Source organism: Benincasa hispida, chromosome 5, assembly GCF_027475165.1.
Source record: "Benincasa hispida cultivar pf3 chromosome 5, pf3_genome.v1.1, whole genome shotgun sequence".
Taxonomy (NCBI): Eukaryota; Viridiplantae; Streptophyta; class Magnoliopsida; order Cucurbitales; family Cucurbitaceae; genus Benincasa; species Benincasa hispida.
This window is the reverse complement of record NC_143482.1, coordinates 43,191,699-43,216,500: the sequence shown is the minus strand read 5'-3', so window position 1 is coordinate 43,216,500 and position 24,802 is coordinate 43,191,699. Positions and strand designations below refer to the sequence as shown.

The 24,802-nt window shown below is 32.9% G+C and overlaps 1 protein-coding gene, 1 long non-coding RNA gene and 1 pseudogene across 2 annotated transcripts; 2 read left to right on the top strand and 1 right to left on the bottom strand.

Moving 5' to 3' along the window:
• The first annotated feature begins 5,080 nt into the window (after window positions 1-5,080).
• LOC120078511 (zinc finger protein 7-like) lies at window positions 5,081-7,036 on the top strand (annotated as a pseudogene).
• A 6,429-nt stretch (window positions 7,037-13,465) lies between these two features.
• LOC120077541 (TIP41-like protein) lies at window positions 13,466-17,679 on the bottom strand. Its single transcript, XM_039031453.2, has 8 exons — window positions 17,475-17,679; window positions 16,587-16,772; window positions 16,040-16,130; window positions 15,668-15,781; window positions 14,989-15,048; window positions 14,846-14,887; window positions 14,540-14,668; window positions 13,466-13,771 (listed from the first exon to the last, which is right to left on the bottom strand). The coding sequence occupies exons 1-8, from the start codon at window positions 17,612-17,614 to the stop codon at window positions 13,661-13,663; spliced, it is 873 nt and encodes a 290-aa protein (XP_038887381.1). The 5' UTR covers window positions 17,615-17,679; the 3' UTR covers window positions 13,466-13,660.
• Window positions 17,680-19,177: 1,498 nt separating this feature from the next.
• LOC150036156 (uncharacterized) lies at window positions 19,178-20,612 on the top strand. Its single transcript, XR_016529588.1, has 3 exons — window positions 19,178-19,526; window positions 20,261-20,332; window positions 20,431-20,612. It is a non-coding gene; the product is annotated as an uncharacterized LOC150036156 (long non-coding RNA).
• Window positions 20,613-24,802: the final 4,190 nt, after the last annotated feature.

The window sequence follows — 24,802 nt, the reverse complement described above, 5'->3', positions numbered from 1 at the left end:
TTCTTTGGTTTCTTCTTAGGAGATTTTTGAGGTTTTGCAATAAGCAATTCATATTAGGCCAGAATTTCCATTGAATATAACATATTCTTCTGAACAGTGATTTGAAAGAAGGTGCCTTCATAATGAACATCTTGTTTGTGTACTGCAAATTTGTTGGGGACAATCTTCAAACGAGAAACTCCTACTACCCAGTAAATTACTTGTTCTTTAAGGCAAACTGTTATTATTAGTCAGTTTGGACTTTCTTTTTCTTTTGTAAAAACTTGTTGCCTTGTTTGAGCTGGCAGATTTTGATTTTGTTTAGGTTATTTAAGATCTGGGTTTGAAAACTATTTTGGTTCTATTTATGATTTTGGTTATTTTGGTCCTTATAATTTGAAAATGTTCATTTTGGTCTCTATACTTTCAATTTTTGTTCATTTTGGTTGTTATACTTTAAACATATACATTTTTATCTTGTACTTTTAACTTTGGTTCATTTTGGTCTTTATAATGTAAAAATTGGCCATTTTGGTCCCTTCATTTTCATTTTCAAGGGATTAAAATGGTCACTTTATAAAAGTTCATGGACCAAAATAAATAAAGTTGAAAGTACAATAACTAAAATGAATATTTTGAAAGTAGAGGGACAAAAAAGAACCAAAATTGAAAGTATAGGGATCAAAATGAACATTTTAAAAGTAAATGGATCAAAATGAACAAAAGACAAAAAGTTCAAAGACCAAATTAATATTTAAACCCAAAAACTAATATTGCTATTCTGCAGTTTTGAGTCATTTAGTTATTGGTTAAGTGGATTTGAACTTTTAACCATTGGGTTGAGCTCTGCTTAAGTGTGTTGGTTAAATTAACACGTTTCTTGATTTATTTGATATGGTATGATAAATAAGTGACATTACAATATACCTTATTTTAATCTAACATTTTAAGCCTTATTCTATTTTATCTAACTAATCGCTTTTGTTGTGTTGTGACGAATAAGTCTAACATGTATTCAACAGGTATCCTCCAACAAATATGGACAATAAAACTACAAAGAATGAAATTAGAAATAAAATAAACATAGCCATCAATGCTTAATATATAGCACCACTCTTCTTTCTCATTTTGGAGGAAAAAAAATTTGATATCTATTAGGGGAAAATGTATTTTTTGTCCTAGAAGCTTGTAGTGGATGTGTATTTGATTTTTAAAATTTTAAAAGATACACTTTAATCTTTGCGGTTTGAAAAATAGTTCTAAATAATCCATGGACTTTTTTGAAATATGATGTATCAATTAAATTTTGCCATTAGGCTTGCTGATTTGGAAAATTAATTAATTAAATAATATTTACTTACCTCCTAACAAAACAAAAATTTCTCAATTTTCTTTACATTTTCTTAAGATTCAAAACAGCAACAGCACCAAAACCAGAGTATGTACAAATTATTTTTTCTTACACGGCTTTCTCACCCTCTCTCCCCATACATTAACTTTCAACCTTCACTTCCAATTCCTTTGAAAAATTCGAAGCTGAAGAAGGGATTTTAAATCTCTCATTCCCCAAAACAAAACCATTCAATGATACTTCTCTTTGAAATTCTCAAGTTCAGACAATTTAAGAGATTGATTCTCCAAATTTCCATAACAGAGCTGGTGTTTGATGATCTTTACAGAATCTTGTGTCTTGTCTAGATGAATTCTGAGATGGAAGTCCAAGAAAAGCAACAAAACTGAACCCCTAATCCCCAATTCCGTTATACCCACCTTTCATGAAATGGAACAACAAAACTCCCATATGAGAGGCCATATTGTTGATTAGACTTGCTGATTGAAAAACCGAAACCCTAAGCCACAATTATGTTGCTTATTTGTTATTTCTTCTTTTTCCATATATTCGTGGTGACTCGGTGATATTTGAGCGTAGTGACAATTTCCCTGCTGGCTTCGGCCATATTCAAAAACTTTTCTTTATAGGGTCAACTAGTATGGACCTTCCTCGAACTCGATTTGTGGTTTTCAAATGTTTGATGTTTGATGAGGGTACAAATGTAAGCACATTCGAATCTTTGTTAAGGTTGAGGACTTCCATTAAAATGCATTTGGTTTTGTAGATTATATTTGATGAAAGAGAAGGGAAGGAGAATCATGGGATTTATTTTATAGAGACCAAAAGTACAAAAATGGACCTGAGATTTGTTTTAGAGGAACGAAAGTTACAGGGATAACTAGGGTGCGTCGACTACAATAGCAAATGATGGGATAGAGAGAAAAGATGGGGAAGAAGAAATAATAAATAAATTTTATTAAATTAGTTTTCCAACTCAGCAAGCTTAATCATCAAAATTTAACCAACACAAACCCACAAGTGCTGTAAAACTTTACCTTTTTATGCAGCCTCTTTTAAACTCTACAAGTGCTGTCTGTGATCTGTCAAGTATAAACCGGCTGCATGGTCATTATCCATCGAGAACTTGTTAGATAGAAATGGATTGGGGTAGTATTGTAGAGTTAGGACACTGATTAAACTGACGGTATCAAAAGGTGAATGAGATTGCTTGAATGAAATCTTATTCTCTGAAGTAAACATTAGTTTAGTTCGACTAAGTGGGTCTTCTTGTGGATGGAAATATGAGATCGTACGTGAGTTTTAGTTGAGAGAGAGGATTCTCTTATGGATTCCTTTACTGTTACAGGGAAGTGGTAACTTGTCGCTTTGAGAGGTCATTCTGTCAAGGGCCAAAGGGCAATTGAACAAGTGGCTTTTTAATGCTTCTCCCACTGTACTTACACAGAGTCTACCATTATATGTCTTGAGAAAGAGAATAGTTTAGCTAAAACAATAGTGCAGTGTGGTTGTTTGGTAGACCATTTAGATTGTGTTTAAAATTTTTACATTTGGTGATTATGTGTTTATCTCATATACATCTTTAAATTTTTTTTGGATTCCATGATTAAAAGTGTTAAGATAGTATTTTATGTATTAAATTTGTATAATTATGAATTATATGATATTATAAAATAATAATTATAGAAAAAAAATGTTGGTAATGTAAAATGCATTCATAAATTAATTAATAATAGTTATACTTCAATCTAGTATTTAGTGGGTAACTATAAGTTATAACTAATTTTATGTTTTATATATATATATCATATCAAACACATTTTGAACAATGGATTAAATTTCGATCGGATTATTTTGACTCTGTTTGGTAACCATTTAGTTTTTGGTTTTGGTATTTTAAAATTAAGTCTATTTCATCCATATTTCTTACAATGATTTGCATCTTTATTAAGTGCAATGGTTGAATTCTTAGTCAAATTTTAAAAACAAAAACAACTTTTTGAAAGCTACTTTCGCTTGGTTTTTTAAACTATTGGCGTAAAGTAGATAACAAATAAAGAAATTTAGATGTGAAGGTAGTATCTATAAACTTAATTTTTAAAAACAAAAATAAAAATAAAATGATTACCAAACGAGACTTTTATTTTTAGCTTTATGATTTTAGATTATCTATCAAGCAAGTCATTTCTTCTTGTTGTCTAATGTGAAGCGTATATTAGGTTAAGAATATTAAATGGGCAGACATATTTAGCAAGAAAAAGACAACTTAGTTGCTTCACTGATCAGCAAAGAATTCTTAATTAAGAAAAAGGGAACTGATGAAAGATGTCAAAGTAAAATCTGAACTTGGACATGTAATGGCGGCAGATTATTCAGTGTTGATAGTTATAAGGAGGGTTTGGGATATTGAATTACTTAATATAGTTAGTGATTATTATAATTTGTGAGTTATAATAATATGTATTTGGGGGGTAAACTATCTTAGTCTGGGTCATAATAATCGATATTTGAGGTGCAAACTATTTTAGTGTGGTTGGAAAGTGAGAGTGAGTAAAAAGTAGTAAATGTTATAACAAAAAAAATTTTGAAATAGTATTTACTATACTTGATTGTAGGTTATAAATAGTTGTAAACATCACTATTATATTTAAAGTCACAGACATCAAAAGGATATGATAAATCACTCTAGCAACGAGTTGGTGCTTCATACACTCTTATATGAAATGTGTCATAAGGTTGTAAAGTGAAATTAGTGGGTTAGATACCAAATCCAATCAAATCATTGACAAGACAATCATTTGGATGTGTGATAGAATTGGTAACTGTTGAATTTAGTAGCTTTTTGGCTTGCGGTGTTTCCTTTTGATGATGCCTATTTTTCACCAATAATTCTATTTTGAGCAAGGAGGAAGCACCCACATGAAGAAGCCTATTTACACACTTCCTTATTAAGAAAAACCAATTTTAAACCCCCTTGGTTTTTTGGGGTTTTTTTTTCCCCATTTTTTTTCTATTATTCAGTATCTATGTGTGAGCCAATTTTCATCCCCAACAAAAGATCAAATCAAAAAGGCACTAAGAAATACCACCACCACCTCCACTCCTCAGTTGTCTAGGTTGTCACTAGCATCATTACTATGCTGCTGCTCTTGCATATGACGTTTGTGAAGCCCATCTCATTCAAATGGGTTATTATTATTATTTAACTTGGATGCATTTGGAGTTATACCCATTTTTTTAACTTATTCAATTGTCTAACTGTTGTTTGTCATATGACAAACTCTTCTTTCTTTTCATTAAATATCTTTTATCTTTTTTTGTCGGATAATTGAAATGAATTACAAAAGGCATAGATCAAGATAGCAACCAATTTTGCTCTATTTTTTAGCACAAAGTTACCATTTTTTTTCCTTCCCTTCTCTCTCTCTCTCTTGTGTTAATCCACATCTTTAATCTTTAAATGAGATAAAAGAAAGAATCTAAATTGATAACCCTTTTTAAAAAATTAGTTGTACTTTTTTTCCTTTGGTTTTGGTTTGGTTTATTATATAAATGAATGGCTTTTAAGAATAGTTTCTTACAAGTTGTCTATATTTAGATATGTTAGACACTTTATAAGATTTATAAGATTTTAGGACATGTTGGACAAAATCATTAAATTTCAAAACTTTGTAATTTAAACGCAATAATTTTTACTAAGATATTTATCTCAATTCATACTGACGAATATATTTGAGGTAAGGCTTGGATTCGATGTAACTTGCATTGAATTAGCTCAGTAACGAAGTAGTGATTTAAAATTGATTGAAAAGGCAACTTAGCCACTCTTTCTCAAGCTCAAAGATTGTTCATATCTCTTATAATTTTTTAGATTCTTTACGAGAACTTTGATATAATTATATTTAGGGAAAAAATACAATTAAAAAAAATCCATTCTTCTTGCGTACTGAAATGCAAGCTCAAAAGGAAAACTTGACGTCGGGAGTGGAGTTGTTTAGTTTTGAAAGTTAAGTTTGAAGAGTTGTTTAGAAACTAATAAGTCATTAAATCGATATTCTTACAGTCATAATAGAGTCCAAAAACGGCTTGCATCAAATAGGAAGTGAAGTTATTCTAATTCCTATTCCTTAAACTTAGATGCCCCAAAATGATATGGATGTGAATGAAAAATGGCAGGCAACTGAAACATATTCAAAGATCATGATTTGACCATTGTTGTCATATTATTTGGTATTGTCAACTTTATAGGTGTGTCACTCCAAAAACGAGAGTTCTATCTAAAAAGTTTCAATGCCAACTTTGGAGAGAATAAGGCCAAGGGAAAAAAAAGTAAGCAAAGCAACAAACTTTAATTACATAATCCAATGTCTCCTCAAGACCAAGCCTGACTAAGTGGGGCAAAAACCAAATAGAAACCAGACAAAAAAGGCCAATTTTTAAGGCCAACAAAACAAAGATATATCCAAATTCACTCTCTAAGATCTCTCCTCATTCTCATACCCATACCCAAACTCCCTACTTTTCTCAAGGAAAGTGATGGAAGATAATGAAGAAACAGCAGAATTAACAGATTCCCAAAAGCCAGATGAATCAAGTTCCACCAAAATCAATAGAAATGAATCAATAGCAAATGAAAATCTTGCAAAAGGGTGGCTGAATCTGAGCTTGGGTGGGAATTTGCAGCTCTCAAATGGCATAGATTCTGATTCTCAGCCATTGATGAACAAGCCAAACAATTCAACTGCAAAAATGTTTTCTTGTAACTTTTGTATGAGGAAATTTTATAGCTCACAAGCATTGGGAGGCCACCAAAATGCTCACAAAAGGGAGAGAGGAGCAGCAAGAAGATACCAGTTCCAAAGAATAATGGCCATGATGGGTTTGCCACCATTAATGAATAATGCTGCTAATTTAATGGTTAGATCTTTGTGTGTTAAGCCTCATTCCCTTCTTCTGCAGAGGCCAAATAGAGAACCCCATAGCCATGGAGGATCTGCTGCTACAGTTGCAAGGTTCGACAACGCCGGCGCCAGCACGGCCGTCCCTTGTTGGAGGATGAATTGATGGACTTAACTTGGCCAGGGAGTTTCCGGTTGAACACACAACAGCAAACAGAGCCACCGATGAAACTAGATTTGAATTTAAAGCTTTAGGCCCCGTTTGGTAACTATTTGGTTTTTAGTTTTTGGTTTTTAAAAAACTAAGCTTATTTCTTCTCAATTTCTTATCGTGGTTTTATCTTTTAAGTAAAAGAGTTGAATTCTTAGTCACTCTAAAAACGAAAAACAAGTCTTTAATTTTTAAAATTCGGTTTCGCTTTTGAAAATATCGGTAGAAAGTGGATAACAAAGTAAGAAATTTAGAAGTGGAATGAGTGTTTATAGATTTGATTTTCAAAAACTGAAAACCAAAAACCAAATGGTTACTAAACGGGGCCTTAATAATTGGGAGTTTCGATTTCTAATTCGAGTTTGGAAGTGGGGTTTCTTTTCTTATGTGCTATTTTGATCTATTGTGGAATGAAATGGCCATGGATGAATCTCAATGGTGGCATGGAAATGGAGACAACAAAATATGCAAATACTATAGGAGTACTCAGTACAGCCATAGCTCTTTTTTCTTCTCAAATTCTGTTGTGGTAGGCGATATGAAAACAATGGATGATAATCACTTTTTTTTAGTAGAGGGAGATTTTTAGTTCAAATATCCGAGGCAAAATGTGGAAAAATATTAAAATATATAACACATGATTTGATGTATAAGCATAGTTTAACTCGTTTAACATTAAAATATAATAATCTTCTTACTCATAGTTTTAAGTAAATGTAAACGTAGCTGTCAATATGAATTGTTCAACTACTATATAGTACGTGTTAGTGATCCAGAGATCTATGGTTTGAATCCTTTTACCCCTATTGTACTCGAAGGAAAAAATGAACATAGTTCAATAAACAAGTGTCTTGGCTTTCTAAAAGGTCAAAGTTTGAATATTCATTTTTGTATTGTGATGTAAAATATAATATATGATTTAGCTTCCACACACCTTGACGAAATTTATAGGACAACCCACCTAACCTTAAACATTTGAGCGTCAAATAAACTCGTAATACATTTAAATTTTAGGTAAGCAGTTATCATGAATTGAATTTATTTCTTCTTTCTAAGTCATTTATCAAACTCACGATGTCAAAGAAACGCGTAATATATTTAAATTTTAGGTTAACCCATGATGCTTTTTTAAATCTTGGCTCTAATTTCACCCTCCAATTTGCAAAGTACAAAGCAATATACATGTCTCTCTTTTATTTCAAATTATCTCCCTTTTGTTTAGATGTAGTAATTATTAAGTGTGATTTACGAACTGGTTCCATTTTCAAATGATCTGTTTGGATTGACTTAAGAAAAAAGTGTTTTTGAAAAATTCATTTTTATTTAAACACGTATGACTAAATTGTTGAAAATACACTTCAAAAGTTATTTTGAGTGGTTGTCAAACACTCCAATTTCTTCCAAAATGACTTATTTTTTAAATTAGACGACAATGCATCCTAAACATACCATAAATCTTCTTGAAAAAAAAAGGATGTTTTCAAATATAAGAAAATAAACAAAAACATGTTACAAATATAACAAAATTTCACTGTCTATCTACGATAGACTACTATCTGTGTCTATCTAGATCTTTCACGATCTATCATAAATAAACTATGATGTTTTACTATTATTTGTAAATATTTTCAACAGTTTTATTATTTAAAATAATTATCCTGATTCCCACTCTATGGCATTTTCACTATAAAAAGAAATCCAATACCACAAAAGATTGTTCATGAAAAAATCACTAATTAATCTAAAAATGTTTGTAAATTCCAAATTTTTTTTAGTTAAACATCATGTAGTGAGAATTTGACATCTAACATTTTAGTAAAAAAAAAAATATATAATGCTCTAACTAGTTAAATTATACTCATGTTAGCTAAAAATATAACTTTTAACGACATTTTCATCATCTTGCACTGTTTTTTGTTTTGAAACTGACATATAATTCTTTATACTTAATTGGTTTAACAACTTCAATTAAAAAGAATATCGTTTTTTCCAAAAAGAAAAGCGAATATATTTATTCTAGCCACTTTCTTGTTTAAGAAATAAAATTAAATACCCTTAAATTTACCCATAATTGTTAATTTCTATTTTTTTTAAATAAAAAAAGGGTTGGCCTTATTTAACCAAACTTTTAGGGTAGTCAATGAACTTGTATATGGAAATTAGAATGGAAAATAGATTCTGCTAATTCCCAAGATTGCAGTGCCTAGGCGTATGGAAGATTTCCACCCTATTAAGCCTCTGTAATGTGTACAAGATCATATCTAAACTCATTGTAAATCGACCCAAAAGCGTTCTGATTCAATTATTTCACCCTCACAATTAGCATTGTCCTAGTGCATCAGATATATGATAAAACGATCATCGACGGAGAAGCGATGTTGGAATGAAATTAGACATGAGAAAGGTGTATGACCAAGTAGAATGGAGCTAAGTGATGGATAAATTGGGATTTTCAAATAGGTAGATCAACTTTGTTACAGATTGTGTAGAATTGGTATCTTTCTCAACTTCGATTAATAGAACTTTGACACAATAGCTTTACTCCACATCTTCCTCTTCGAGAGAGACCCTTCATCTCTTTATTAATTTCAACCATGTACAAAAGGCTTATCAGCAACCCTTAACATATATGATCCTATTACTCACTTGTTTTATATGCAAATGACAACTTATTGGTTTCTAAGGCTACCCACAAGGATTGCAAAACGATTAAAGCCATTCTTCAAGATTATGCAACATCTAGGCAAGTGATATATTGCGACAAGTAAATGTTATTTATGGTTGGTAAAAATATATGCGAGGAAATGAGGACATTTATAACTGACGAGCTTCAAGTATTGCATACGTCTACCGCCAAGTACTTGAAATAAATGTGAGATCTTTAAAGCTATCCAGGAGAGGCTCTAGAAGGTCAGGTCATATAAGGTTGGAAGGAGAAACTCCATGTGGGAGGTAAGGAGATTTTCATATAAAAGTTGTTGCACAAGCCATTCCAACTTATACAATGACTTCTTTTCAACTCATTGTTAGTTTGTGTCATGATTTAAATGCGACTTGTGCTAACTTTTGGTGGGATGCAAATTAAGAAACTAGAAAGATTCACTGACAGAACTGAAATTACTCGTGCATAAAAAAAAGCCAAGGCCAAGGCCTTGACTTTAGAAATTTAAGTTTGTTCGCCCAAATATTAGGTAAGCAAAGCTAGAGATCATTAAAGAATCCTGACAATCTCTTGTAAATGGCCCTTCAAGAGAGATTTGCACAGCGAGAACTATCTCACATCACAAGTTGGAAACGACCCTTCGTATGCTTGGCAGAGCATTCTTTGGGAACGTGATTTGTTTAAGAAAGATTGTCATTTCAGAGTATGGAATGACTTAAGCGTCAACTTTAAGAACGAACCATGACTCTTTCGAGAGGGTAACAATAAACCTTGCCATGTTTCAGGCAGTATAAAAGATAGAACTGTATTATATTTAATGGAATGTTAAGGAAAGTAGAATGAGGAGAAAATTAAGGCAGGGTTCCTAGAAGAAGAAGCCAAGATTATTCCTTCCATTCCTCATAATAGGTTAAGGGAAGATGTGATAAAGAGATTTTTTTTTTTCTTTTTTCTTTCTTTCCCCAATAATGAATGCTTACAAACTTGGAATGGAAGTCATGATGGATAAACAAGCTTAATCTTTCTTACCCTCGAACTGAGCAAAGATGCGGCTAGAATTCGTCCTAGTGTACCAAAGTTCCTCCAAAAAAAAAAAAAAATTTGTTATTGGCACCTCTCCAAGGATACTCTTCCAACTTGAGCAAGTTCAATTCAAAGGGAAGTTGACTTGACATTGGATCTCTTGATAGTGTAACTGGCATAAAAAAAAAGAAAAAAGAAAAAAGATATGGTATCGTTTATTTTCTTTTAATATATATTCTTACTTAAAAATAAGAAAGATTAGTAGCACCGATCTTTCCACTTTAGTCCACTCCTAGCTAATCTTTACATCTAGGAGTCCTTTCCACTTCACTAGGAACTCTTTCAAATCTATACACATGTTCCCAGCTCGACGGGTTGTTTCGACTAATATTCCTTTTACGAAATGTTCTTCATTGTGACCAGAAGACGTGAAACTACAAAAGTATTCTTCATTGTGACCAAAAGACATGAAATTTCCATTTTGAACAAAATCTTCGGTGTCTAATGATGGGCTTTAAGTTGCTTACATGAATGATCGGGTGGATCCTCATCCAAGAAGGAAGTTGAACCTGTAGGGTGCTTTTTCCACTTTCTGCATGACCTTAAGTCATTCATCTCAATTGCCCCAAAAACGAAATTGCTCAAGCCTCAACTTGTCAACACTTGGTCCCCAACTTAGAACTGAAATGGTCATCGCTTCAGGCCTGTCCACTGATTCATTCAGTCCAACGCCTTTTCTAGGTAGGTCGAGCCAGTTCCAGGTTTGGTGGCCCTTCTCGGCATGTAGGTGGTCAACAACATGGGGCATAAGCAATTTCCTTTCACATACTATTTCAATGGGGTCTTTCCAGATGATGAACTCTTCCAACAATTGAAATTGAACTATGCAATGTCAAGTATTTTGACTCATTTTTCTATCGAGCATTGATGAAGTCGCCCAAGTACTCTTCGAGCATACTATTGAACCGCTCTGTCTGGCCATCTATTTAGCAGTGGTAGCTAGAAAAGATAGTCAGCTTAGAGAGCAAAAGTCTAAATAACTCTCTTCAAAATGTTCTAGTGAATCTCCTATCTCTGTTATTGATGATTATTTCTAATACAATCTACAGTTTCACAGCATTCTTAAAGAACAACTAAGTCATCATCTCGATTGAACAGTCTTTGGAGTTGGGATGAATGTAGCATATTTCAAAAATCTAAAGAGACAAAAAAGTGGAAATGGCCATGGGAGATCCATCTTTATATTGTTACCAAAGCGAGTGGCTACAGATGAGGTGACTCCACCCATTAGGAAAATTTGAACAAGAGTTAGACTAAAGCTAAGAAATTCCAAAGAAAAAAAAGGATGGAGAAGACGAACCCCAAAGTGATACATAGTCAAATAGAAAGTCACTTCGTGGAAGGATTGTCTATATTTTCATCAGAACTTGCTTTTAGGGACGCCATATTGGTACCATATCTACTCAAGTTGAGCACCAGTCATCGAGAATGGCAAAAACCCAATAGGTGCATAAGTTACTTGTTCAAAGCTCAGGTGAAGATAACATAGTATGTGGCGCTAGAATTTCACTCACTAGGATAAGACTTCTCCCTTTCAGGAGAAGTTCAATGAACACTGTGGCTACCCTCATTGGTCATGGACAGAGAGAGTGAAATAGCATTAAAAAAAAATAATTTAAAAAGAACCCCAAAACAACCCTAGTCTACCATCTAACAAATTATAGTGTGACACGTGGCCAATAATGGTCACCTAGTGGCTAAATCATTCTCCAAAAAAATACTGGAAGAATTTCACACTATATCCAAGCCCAAAATTGGCTAATTGGGTTTAGTGGGTCATTCAAAAAGAAATGTAGGGACTACCCTAAAGCATTTTAAACCAAGTAAAGCCAAAAATCAACCCAACGGGATTGACGGATCATTTCATGGATAATTTGGAAGCTTCCCTAGAGTTTTTTTAACCAAAATTCAAAATAAGCTCAACAGGTTTGACACGTCATACCAAAAATAATCTAAGAACAACCCTCAAGCCTTTTAAACTAAAGAAAGCCTAAAATCGACCAATGGGTTTGATGAGTCATCCCAAGAATAATCTGAGAACTGCCCTTATATCATATCTTGAACTAAACATCAACAAAGGATAATACTTCCAAATTGAGCACCGAATGTACAACTCCAACCTAAGACCGTCAAAGGCTAAATCATGAATCTCAACTAGGGAGTGGAAGCTAATGTTACTGGCAGTTTAGACCTCAGGAACAAGCTCAAAAAGGAAGATGAAACCAAGGGATAAGATCGAGGTAGGTTAGGCCCAATCTAGACCCATCTTGAGATTAACAGGAATTTGGGCCCCAAGGCGTAACCAAAGACCTAACGGGTCGAGGTGCTTCCCACTTTATGGGGCTTGCAAGACCCAATAACCCCTTGGTTATCTTGTTTCCGTTCTCCATTCCAAATCCGAGGATGGGTCAAAGTCAAACCCTCTAATAAATATTTCCTTTACACCAATTGAAAGCTACGTTCACTCTTATTCTCTAAATTCCTGCTACATCGAAAAATATTTGGACAAACTTAAGCATTGAAAACGATATGGCAAGTACCACACCGGTGTGCAATTTTTTTTTTAGTAGATCACCTTTTCTCCAAAAACCATTAAGACACATGCAAGTCAGGTGAGTCAAACCGCTACAAAAGTGGTGACCATACTATCGCAACAATTTCTCCTACTATGCATACACAGTCAGAAACACTAATTTATATTACAACCCAAAAAACAATTATAGTGCAACGGGAGAAAAGTTGAACCAGGCATATATCTGTTCTTTAATTATTATTTTTTCCCCATCCCACTTATACATGTGTGACTATAGCAATCTTTGATTTTGTCATGTTTGCTTAGACAATTTTAGCATAAATATTAGAATTCCATAAGCACCAATAGGAAGGTAGTTATTCTTTTTTAAAATAACCGAAATGTAGTTTCAGGTCGCATAAATATGACTCTTTTTTTACTTTTAACAGAGAATGATGAGGATGTAAATTTTTGAACTCTTGATTAGTTACTTATTCACCTCTTTTTTTTTTTTCCAGTTAGGTTGTTCTATAAAAGTACGCAAATATCATTCCTAGTGACATTGGAAAAGTTTGTGACCTAACTAAACAATAATGACATGACCAAACTGAATAAATAAATAAATATAAATCTAGTTAGTTGATTAAGCCATGGGTTTGGCCTATGAATTGACTACTCGATTCTGATCCAACTAGATAGATGCCTAAGATTTTCTATTCATAGTTTGATTGGAAATGCTTCCTAGAGTAGTCTTTTAAAATTATGCAAGTTTGGAGGGGGGAAATAGAGGTATTTTCCATTATCCTTTACCTAATGTTATGTGCTTTTCCAGTTTCCACAACATTATGCCTAGAAAAAAGATGCAAACAACTTATGGAATAAATGTTATAAGTGAAAAACTTCAGCACCAACATACATGAGGAAATGCTAATCAACTAGAATGATGTGGTATCAATTTACAAGATCATAATTTACCAGAGACTCTAAGCTTTTGATTCTTTTGCATAATGATCTGGAGTTTGTCACAGATGACACTCGGATCGCTATAGGCTGCAGAATCAGACGGGTATCCTTTCTGCATATCAATTCATCGATTCAGATAACGTTCATGGATAAAAACATCATCAAATTGAACAAGACAACTGAAAATATGAGCTTTTTAGGAAGAAGATATGGAGACTGTTGTAGCGAGAATAATTTTACTATTTGCTCCTATAACATGCATTCCAGTATTTCTTTTTTCTCAGTCTTGTCTAATGCATAATATTCTGATTTTGGAATCAAAATCAAATAAAAACTATATGTAAAATGATACTAACTGATGCTTAAGCAAGTTTCTAAATTAACTTTTGATAATTCGGTACATAACACTACACATCCATGGGCATAAAAGTTTCTTGTACCTAAATGAGTTTGAGTTCTGAAGATAACGTTTCCAACATCACAGAGAATTTTTTTTAACAAAGCTTGAGCACGTACATTATATTCCTTTTCAAGCTAATATTTTACACATGCTGATTTTTTTATTACATATATAACCAAGAATTGGAGTTTTGTTACCCTATACCTACGGCACCTGGCACCTGGCCCCTCCCCAAGATCCAGAACTAGGAGACATTAAAGATTTTTTTTTTTTTTTTTTTTTTTATTAATCTCACTCAAAAGCTTGAACTTAGGACCTCTAAGCTGGTATAACCAAGAGATTCCAAGCCCTTGCCAAAGGGGTTATCCCTTGGGGCACAGGAAAATAAAAGTTCCGAAGGATTAGTATTTTATATTTTGAGTTTAACATCTTTCCCCAACACAAGCAAACCTTAGCATGCAATAGCCAATGAACTCTTACTTCAGAGAGAGCTTGAAACGTAGCCTCTCTCCAGCAAGTTTCTCGAAGAATTATTGGATTTTCACTGTTGCTAAATATGCAATGCATACGAGTGTCCCTCAATCTCATAAGCACTCCATCAACTCTAAGCTGTAGAACCAAAGTTAGAGAGGAAAAGAAATGGTAAGCCAAAGAACTAAAGTTCTTCAATTGTCCTAACATTCTCTCATAAAAAATGCTAAGATAACTATAAGTGAGTGAAAATGGTTTAAAAATTCTTAGAAAAATGATGGTTAGATATTCAAGAAATCAAGAGTGATAACTTACCCAGAAACGTAAAAGAAGAAACCAACCACTTGGCATGACTCTCTAGAAATTCAAACAAAAAAAATGTAAGTCCCTGGAGATATAATAGTACTTTAGCAAAAACATTACTTTCATACTGGTAACATCATAATTTGGTAACTTACCACTTTAACTGTTAAAAGTGATATGCCATTGTCAGCCAACTCATCCTCATATAAGATTACCTGTTGAGTTCCATGAACAGTTAGATCAGGGGAGGAAAGAATATACCACAAAGGGAGGACTTAAATAAAACAAAACAAAACAAAATGTGAAAAATTCAATTTATACCCCCAAGAACTTCGAGACTCGTATCAATTAAAATCTCATAATAATAATTGTATCTATTAAAACCTAAACTTTCAAGTAAATCAATTTAGACCATCCAATAGTGATTTATAACTATTTTCATGTAAGTTTATTTCAGTTCAACTCAAAATCACTTAAATAAATTATTCTTTGCTCAAAATCCTACTAAAATAGCAAAGAAATGAACACAAAATTCTTCTTAAATAAGTCGAGAAAAATAGAGAAAGACAATAAGATGAAAAACTACTTATATTCATACTAATAAGAGGATAGGCTCCAAAAGGAGTATAAATTGATTTTTACCCCCAAAAATAGGTTTAAATTTATTCACTTATGAAAGTTTAGAGTTTTAATTGAGAAAATTGCTAGTTTTAGGTTTAGGTGATACAACCTCCAAAAGGAGTATAAACTGATTTTTGCCCCCAAAAAAAATTATACACAAAATGTTCGTGTATACTTCCATTTATATGCTCTGCCATGTTTCATACTTCCTACCTCATCATAAAAGAGGATAGGCTCCTTTAGTGAGAGTGAGACTAAATCAATTTTCTCCTTGCTGTCCTCCCAACAGAGACCAATGCTTTCTTCACATGTTTGCTCTCTTCCACGCTGATCATTAATAGAAAATACTAGTCACTGACACAGCAATTGCATTCTTCAGTTTAGAAATTAAATGCCTTTGCAATCACATTCGCAGTTCAAATTGATCCTCAATCTCAAGGTACCAACGGAACGGCCATAAGTATGAAAATTACTTGCTAAAAATATTAATGGGTCAAAAAATGCCCAAACCAACAAAAGCTATTCGAGAACTCAACTCAACCAGAAACTGCCGCTTCCAATTATATAAAGGGCAAAAGAATCTACCTTCTCTGTATCTGCTTCAATTGTTTCACTTCCACAATATGGCGTAGTGAATGTATAATCATAATCCAATATCACCTGCTGGGAAGGTTTGCTGCAAATTCATAAAATTGTCAGATCCTACAAAGATATATTTCTATCTAGCAAGTAAGAAAACCTTTCATCAGATGTGGGAACTATATACATATTATAAGAAACATCAGAAATATTATAAAACAAAAACTGGAGGTACAACGTAGGGCGGGGAAAGAGAGCTCCCCTGCCCAGCGAGCTACTTAGTACTTACAAAATGCCTTCCAATCAAGAACCAACAAAGAAAGAGGATAATTAAATATGCATTAGCAACCCTTCAAAGAAATAAGTCCTTCTACCAAGATTTCACTAAGATTACTATAGACTAAGACATATAAGCCAAATGGAGTCCTCTTAAAATTCACCAGCCACTAAATTATAAACATTGAAAAGTAATGTATAATGTAACTATGACTGACGTAAATTTGTAAATACTTTCCATTCATTAGATCGACAAGAAAGAAAAATTTCCTATTACCTTCTGAATTTCCATTTCGCAGCTGCAGGAACCTCAACAGGAGGCAGAGCTTCCTTTTTCCACCCAGTTAGAGCATCAAAGGCATTAAAATAAATTTGAACTCCCGTTTCCATATGTTTGAGAACTAACAAACTGTCACCGAACACCATCTCTGGCAAGTGAGACGTTTGAAGTTTCTGTTCCCATCTACAAGCAGATTGAGTGACATTATTCAAAGTGCAACCGTTACATGACATATTTGTGATTCTTGCATGTGCATGTCTAGGGGTTATCTCAATTGAAACTACAGTGGATAAAGGAAGTCATTAACTTTTAGCAGCAACAAAAGAACTTCCAACAATTTGTCCGCCCTCGGTTCCATTTCTAATAGAACTAAAAAACCGATCACTACATCCTCCCAGAAAAATACTTCTGTCTGAATAGGAAATGATCCATGGACGTTCCATTCATGATTAAGAACAACATTATATCATTCAAAGCCTAAAACCTAAAGAAATAGTAGTTCAAAATAATGCTCAATAGAGTACAGGACATGGAACGAAGATTACCACTTGGCTATTAAAACAACGGTTGAAGGTTTAAATTTAAATTTTTTAAAAAATCATAGTCAACAATTATCTGCCATCACAAGCCGATAAATCTTTGTTCAGAAATTAAAACTGGAGCACAACTGAGGCTAACGATGCATTTGAATGATAGTGATAACGAGAAATTTCAATTTAGGAAAGGGAAAAGCGGATTTCAAAGCGGGATAAACTATTTGATGTCATAGCAAAATCCATTTCCAGACTTTCATGAAGTAGAGAAGTTCAATTTAGCACGACGCAACATTCTTTCAAAAAACAGAAACAGGTGTATCATTGATAGAGGGAGAGCGGAAGAAAGTACTGCTCGAAATTGGAGGAGGTAAGAATGGAGCGCTTGTGAGTCTCGATCTCCCAACCATGTATGCGGAGACCTCGCCGTCCGTCAGGCAGGAGCTGAGCTCCGGCAGCTTTCAATTCCTTCTCGTCTGGTTCAACCTCCATTACAATACGCAATCGGCGATGGTAGACCTTGGACTTGCTCCTTCTAATTCTTCCTCTTTCGTGCTTCGCGGTTCGGCCGGTTTGACGAACAATGGGATCGTCGGGTTCGGGTCGGGTTGAAGTGGGTCCACCATAGGGCTTGGGCTTCCTAGAGATGATGTCTCCTCCTAGACTAGAAGAGAAGCTGCTCTTTTTGTTTTTTTTTTTTTTTTTAATAATGTTTGAATGTCATATTTACGGTTACCATTATCGTTTGACTTAAGAAAAAAGTATTTTTTAAAAAGTTCATTTTTATTTAAATTCTTTTGATAAAATTTGTTTAAAATACACCTCAAAAATTATTTTGATTGGTCGTCAAATACTCCAATTTTTCTTCAAAATGACTTGTTTTTAAATTAAGCACTTAAAAATGTAATCCAAATTCATCTAAATTCATAATTCTCAATCAATTTGGAACTGGAGTCAATATGTCAGTATAGGTACAAAACACAAGTAAACAATACTAAACATAATAAAATGAGACCCACATTTTAGATTACCATTGATGTAAACACAATCAAATGAGACCCACTTTTCGGATTACCATTGATGTAATAAGTCTATTGGGGTAAACGTGGTCTTAATACACCAAGGGATTGTTTGATGGTGGGCTTGAGTTGGGTTGGGTGGGCTTAAAAGGTCCACCTGGTGTTTGATGGTGGTGAAATTTGAAACTGGCAACCCATCGTTTTACTCCCTCGTTTACTTCTCTCGTTTCACGCCCCATTTTTATAGGTCTATTCTTCAACCCTCTATCTCTTCTGTCACGCGTAATTAATCACCACTCTCTCTTTTCTCATTTTCTCCTTTCTTCCACCGTTTGGGTTCTCTTCTTCGTCTGATCTCTTCGTTCTCCCTCTGGATGGAATGGGTTGTATGTCTTTCGTTTCTCCGACTAGAATGGGTTGTATTTCTCTTCATCTACTCGTTCTCTGCTTTGGTTCCTCCGTGTATTTTTTTTTTGTTTCTCTATACGTCTCTTCGTTTCTTTGATTTTGATTGGGTTTTTTTGGTTTCTCTGTATGTCTATTCTATGATTTCGAACGATTTTGTTATAGATCTAACGATATTTTGGTTTTTTTTTATAGTAGATCTAGGTTTTTTTTTTTGCGCAGATCTACTTTTTTTTTTTTGTGATTATCATCTTCTATGATGACAATTAGTGTTAGATCTAGGTTTTTTTTGTTCAGTTCTACTTTTTTTTTTTCTGCAATTACATTAATCTACGCTGACGATTAGCGTTAAATTCGTCTTGATTTCCTCATACATGTTTGATGTTATTCATATTTTTTTTATTCTGATTCCTGTTGTCCAAAGGAGAACCTTGATAAAAAAATTTTTTATCTATATATGTGTTATTAGATCCGTCTCTATTCTTCCTCATGCATGTTTGATATTCTTCCTTCAAGTTGTTTGATGTTCTTCCTTCGTTGTTTAATTTTCTAATTCTGGACTATTGAATGTTCTTTTTGTGATTCCGATTCTGGACTGTCCAAAGCAAACCTTGATGGTTTTTATTTTCCTACTGTCTATTGTTCCACTTGCTTGAATGAGTTTATTATTTTTTTTTTTTTATCAATTTATATGTTATTAAATCTGTCTTTGTTCTTCCTCGTGCATGTTTGATTTTCTTTCTTGCAAACCTGTATAATTTTTATAATCTTCTTCTTCCTCCTACAACTACTGTCTATTGTTCTGGTCTGCTTCCGTACTTTTTTATCCAGATTTTCTCGTCGCTTCAATATTAAATCATGTGTCCTCCCTTGCCATTTTTCTTTTGCTTTTTCATGTAAATTGGAGGCAAGTTAACCCCTGGTAGGGAATGCAGACTGTGTTATTGGAGCTTGGTGGGGGTCAATCCACCTAAGAACAGGTATGTTTTCTCTTTTTTTCCCTTGTAAGGTCGATGATGAGTTTGAAACTGTTTTTGAAACTATTTTTCCTTATCTTTGGAGTATGATTTATGTTTTAGTTTTATTTCCTTTCAACCTGTTTTCTGAGTGAATGTATTTTTTGCTTTATTCCATTAATTTTTTTTAGCATTCAAACGAATTTAATTTTTATACATTTTAAAATTGATTTCAACTTTGAAATTGTTGAAACTGTTTATTTGGTTTGCTTGGAGTTGGATTTGTTCCAATCAAATGGTTTTTTGAAATCCTGAGGCCTTCATTATGTTGTATGTCATTTTTTAGTTCAACCACCAAATTAATAGTGACCTGACCATTACTTAATTTATTTACTTTTGACTTCACTTTCTTTAATATGGGTTTACTGTTTGAATTTATTGAGTTAGGTGCACTTAAGTTTACCTAACCTTCCTCACCAACCCTACTTATTGTATGCGCTACTTATATCCCAATCCGTGTTCATATTTTTTGAGACTTCTCCACAAACTCTTTTCTAAACTGTGTTAGTAAGTCCCTCAACCTTCCTTTTTATTTCAACTTTCTCTTAAATCTATTTTCCATTCTAGTATGTGTTGTTCGGCTATTTCAATATACTTTGTTTCCTTTTTCCACCTCTAACCTCAACTTATAAGGTAGGCTCCTTCTTTTCTTATAGTCGAATTAAGATATGTCGCTAACATTCTCTTGTTTTTGTTAGGCTGTCAACCGATTATTCTACCCCCTATTTATGGATTGTCTTCACTATCGCTCAATCCGAACATAAACAAAGGTATGATCTTCGTTACCGTCTATTCTTTCTTTATTCTTGAATCGAATTAACATACATTATCACTATGGTCTAATTGAACTTCTTTTTCTTTCGTGTAGGGCCCAAACTAATCGAACATACCCCAAACTAATCGAACATACCTTTTGTAACTAGTTTGAGGTTCGTAAGTTTTAAGTTCGGAATGATCTTCATTACTGTCTATTCTTTCTTTCTTATACTTGTTGAGGACTGTTTACTTCAAATGTATCGTTGTTATGTATTTTGAACTTGTATGTTGGGATTTTCCCCCCTCTGTTTCTTGAACAAGAATATGTCGAACTCAAAGTTATTAGAAAAATATTATATTGTATTGTTAAATTTTTGTTTGTATTAATTTACATCCTCAATCAAATTAATTTAGTTCAATTACAAGTTTTATTTCCATTATATTAATTTATGTTAAATTAAATTATGAACACAATGTCAAATTTATAATTATGAACACAATATCAAACTTATTATTATGTAGTTTTCAAATATTAATCCAACATTAATTATAATTGTTCACTTTAATAATTTGAACATAATAATATGTTTTGAGTGATTTTTAAAATAAATCTAAGAAGTATTAAATAATACACTTATGAGAAGTTTTTTTTTTACAAGTTCACAAGTTTGAAAATAAGTTTGAAAATAAGTTTGAAAATAGGTTTCAAAATAGGTTTGAAATAAGTTTCAAAATACGTTTCAAAATATGTTTGAAAATAGGTTTGAAAATAAGTTTATAAATTTGAAAATATATTTTTATTTATGGTGCAATAAACGTTTGAAATAGCGAAATAACTATACTTTTATTTACATTGATGTTTTTACTTATATACTTTTTAAGTTAAATAACATGAAAAACTTCTTACAATAAATTTTGAAAATTAACTAGGCACATGAAAATCCAATTATGTCATGTACTATAATACTTAGTCACTATTACATTAGAGACATTTATAATGTGTCAACTACCATACCTACTTGCATACGTTATTTTTTATAGGTAGTGGGTTGTATAAAGGGGCCCTTATACCATAACCTCTACATCCCAACTCCCAAAAAAAAACCATTCACTTCAACGTTGATTACTCGTTTTGACTATGCATGTCCTGAAATTATAGGTAGATGGAAAACACAAATTCTATGTCGTTTTTGTTGGTCGTATCCCAGGGATCTATTTATTCTGACACAAATGTCATGGACAAGTCGGTGGATACAAAGGGGCATTGGACAAGTCCTATGAAACATTTGATGCAGCGGAGTACGCGTATAGGTCTTACAGTACAACACATATTGGACAAATTAGTGATCAGGGTGTAGGACAAATTAGTGAGTGATGTACTAGGTTGTCACGACTTTTCATTTTGTAATGAGTTTAGCTCATTGGTAATTGGTAAGGTCTTACTCCTTAGAAATCGGAGGTTATCCTCTACCCTTCTAGTCTCCAATATGTTATATTAAAAGGTTAAATTATTATATTTTTTCAAACCTAAAATTGAAATTTATCAAATACTATTTTTATTTCATGTCATAACTCATTTTCTCAAATCAACAGTTCCAATAATTATTTTGGAAGTTAAGCAATTTCAAACTAAGCTTTAAGTGAATATATTTTTGTGAAATGTTAGATTATAAAAAATGTATATTATTGAACTTTCTCTTTTGTTTCAAAAGTACTCATAAATATTTCAAAACTTTCCCTAAAAACACTCCTTTAAAATTTTAAACGAAATGGAGACTTTGAAGAATGTAACAATGATCTAAAATGTTATGATAGTTCAAATTTTTTGTTTTACTACCACATCCTTTCATATTCACATTTTCACATGAAGGTTCATATGTACTATTGCAACTTTGAAAATATAGGAATGATTTTAACAAATATCGAAGTTCAAGAGTATTTTTTTTATAATCTAATATTTTTAATATTACATGTTGGAAACTCAAACCAATATCAAATAATAGGAATAACAATATAATAAAATAGTAGGAAGGAAGACATTTTATAACTTAAATTATCGAAAAATACATATAATTAACTTTGTACCACCATTTGAACTTTAAAAGTTTCATTAATACCCCTAAATTTTCAATAAGGAAAAAAAAAACTCATTAGTTTTTAGATAGAATCGGTTAGTATTTTGTTTCAAAAGTACATTGGAACTTTTAAAAAGTTCTATTTATATCTTTAACTTTCAAAAAATTAAGAAAAAAATGTTAAAATATCATTTTGATCCCACAACTTTGATAGTTGTCCTATTTTAGTTCATATACTTTAAAACGTCCAATTTTGATCCTTATAATTTTAATAAAGCTTAAAAATGGTCCCTGACTAGGGTTGGCAAAATTCTTTGCGGGGACCCGCCCCGATTGGGGTTGGGAATCCCCGGTTTGACCGGGGATAGGGTCAAACCTGAAAAAAAAATTTGGGGCCCCGACCCCGACCCTTGATTTGATATATTTATATTTTTATAATTATATATTTATAATATATAAAATAATTTATTTATAGTTTATAATGTATAATGTTGGATTGGAACTCAATATTAAATATCCAAATTCTAACTTTAAGAATGGGGAATGGGGCCCCACGGGGACCCCATTTTTCCGATAGGGAATCCCCACCCTCGTCCCTGCCTTCAAATGGCAGGGACAACGGCAGGATGGGAGAGAATTTCCCCCACAGGGCCAGGGATGGGGGACGCCTCCCCTCCCTCGCCTCGCCCCAGCCCTGTTGCCATCCTTATCCCTAACATCCAATTGAAAATAAAAACAGTTGCATTGGCAAATAAAAATAAAAATAATAAATTATAAGATATGATATACAATTTAAATTTCAAAGATAAAATTTCAAATCTTTTTGTACTTTTCAATTACTTTCTCTTTCATCTCCCATCCTCTCTTTCTTCTCCATTTCCATCTTCATCTTCTCCCTCAATCATTCTCTCTTCCTCTCCTAATTTTCAAGCTCATTCATATCTGCAATTCTATGAACTCAAAATCATTGAACATGAAACAATTCCACTCCCATTTCAAATACCTAAAAAGAGAAAGAGAGGAAAAAGAAAAAAGAAATATACAAATTCTTCATATTTTTTCCATTCCTTCTTTCAGTTCTTGTTAGAAACTCTGTTTTAATTAAGCTCTAACCGACCATAATAATGGCAGTAAGAAAAAAGGAAAATAATGCATGAAAAAGGGAAAGGTAAAAATAATCTCTCTCTCTTATTATTCAACAATGTTCAGAAAATACATTACATATATATACAACCAATGAGAGAAAAGAAAGTAACTACCAATAGAAAAATAACAAAAATAACAAAAATATTGTAATAACCAATATCCCCCCTCAAGTTGGACTAAACAGATTTGACAAACTCAACTTGGATCTTATAGTAGAAAAAATGGAGAAAGGAAGAGCCTTAGTAAAACCATTAGCAAGTTGATAATGAGACCGAATAGGCAGCAGCTTGACAGAACCATCAACAACCTTATCCCGAACAAAATTTACAGTCAAGCTCGTTATGTTTGGTTCTCTCATAAAAAATAGGATTTGTGGCATGGTGAATAGCGATTTGGTTATCACAATATACCAAAGATGGTTGATGAACAGGAACAAGAAGATCGTGAAGTAGAGATTGTAGCCAAATAAGTTCACATATTGTCGAAGTAAGAGCTCGATATTTAGCCTCAACTAAAGACCTTGAAACCACATTCTGCTTCTTAGATTTCCAAGAAACAAGAGAGTTACCCAAAAAGATGCAAAAGCCGGTTGTAAATTTTCTTGTATTAGGGCAAGAAGCCCAATTAGAATCTGCAAAGGCACGAAGCTGAAAAGAGTCTGTAGGTGAAATGAAAACACCTTGTCTGAGGGTTGACTTTAAGTACCTCAATAAATGATATGTCACTGATAGATGAACTTTACAAAGTTTGGCCACAAACTGACTAAGCTTATTGACTACAAATACAATATCCGGTCTAGAAATGGTTAAGTAGAGAATCCTGCCAATTAACCTTCTATAGGAAGAGGGATTACTGAGTAGATCTTGATCAGATTGTCGGAGTTTAACATTTGGATCCATGGGAACAGTGACAGGTTTGGCACCAAGAAGACCAGCATCTTCTAGAATTTGAAGAGTATAATGCCTTTATGAAATAGAAATCCCTTTAGATGAACGAGCGATCTCAAGGCCCAAAAAATACTTCAACGGACCAAGATCTTTAAGCTTGAATGTAACATTCAACAACTGTTTATGTTCATAAATAAGTTTCACATTTGCACCAGTTATGATAATGTCATCAACATATACTAATAAGGCGATAAAATTGGTACCAGAACCTCGAACAAACAAAGAGTAATCTGCCTTAGACTGCTGAAATCCAAGAGAAACCAAAACATCAGAAAATTTTGTAAACCATTGTCATGAAGCATGTTTAAGACCATAA

What these genes read in the sequence shown, in the direction of transcription:
- LOC120077541 (XM_039031453.2), bottom strand. Translation starts at nt 17,614, where the DNA reads ATGGAGGTTGAACCAGACGAGAAGGAATTGAAAGCTGCCGGAGCTCAG. An exon ending in CACTTTTAACAGTTAAAGTG is followed by an intron (nt 14,888 to 14,988) that starts GTAAGTTACCAA and finishes TTGAATTTCTAG; the next exon opens with AGAGTCATGCCAAGTGGTTG. An exon ending in TTCTTCTTTTACGTTTCTGG is followed by an intron (nt 14,669 to 14,845) that starts GTAAGTTATCAC and finishes TTGGTTCTACAG; the next exon opens with CTTAGAGTTGATGGAGTGCT.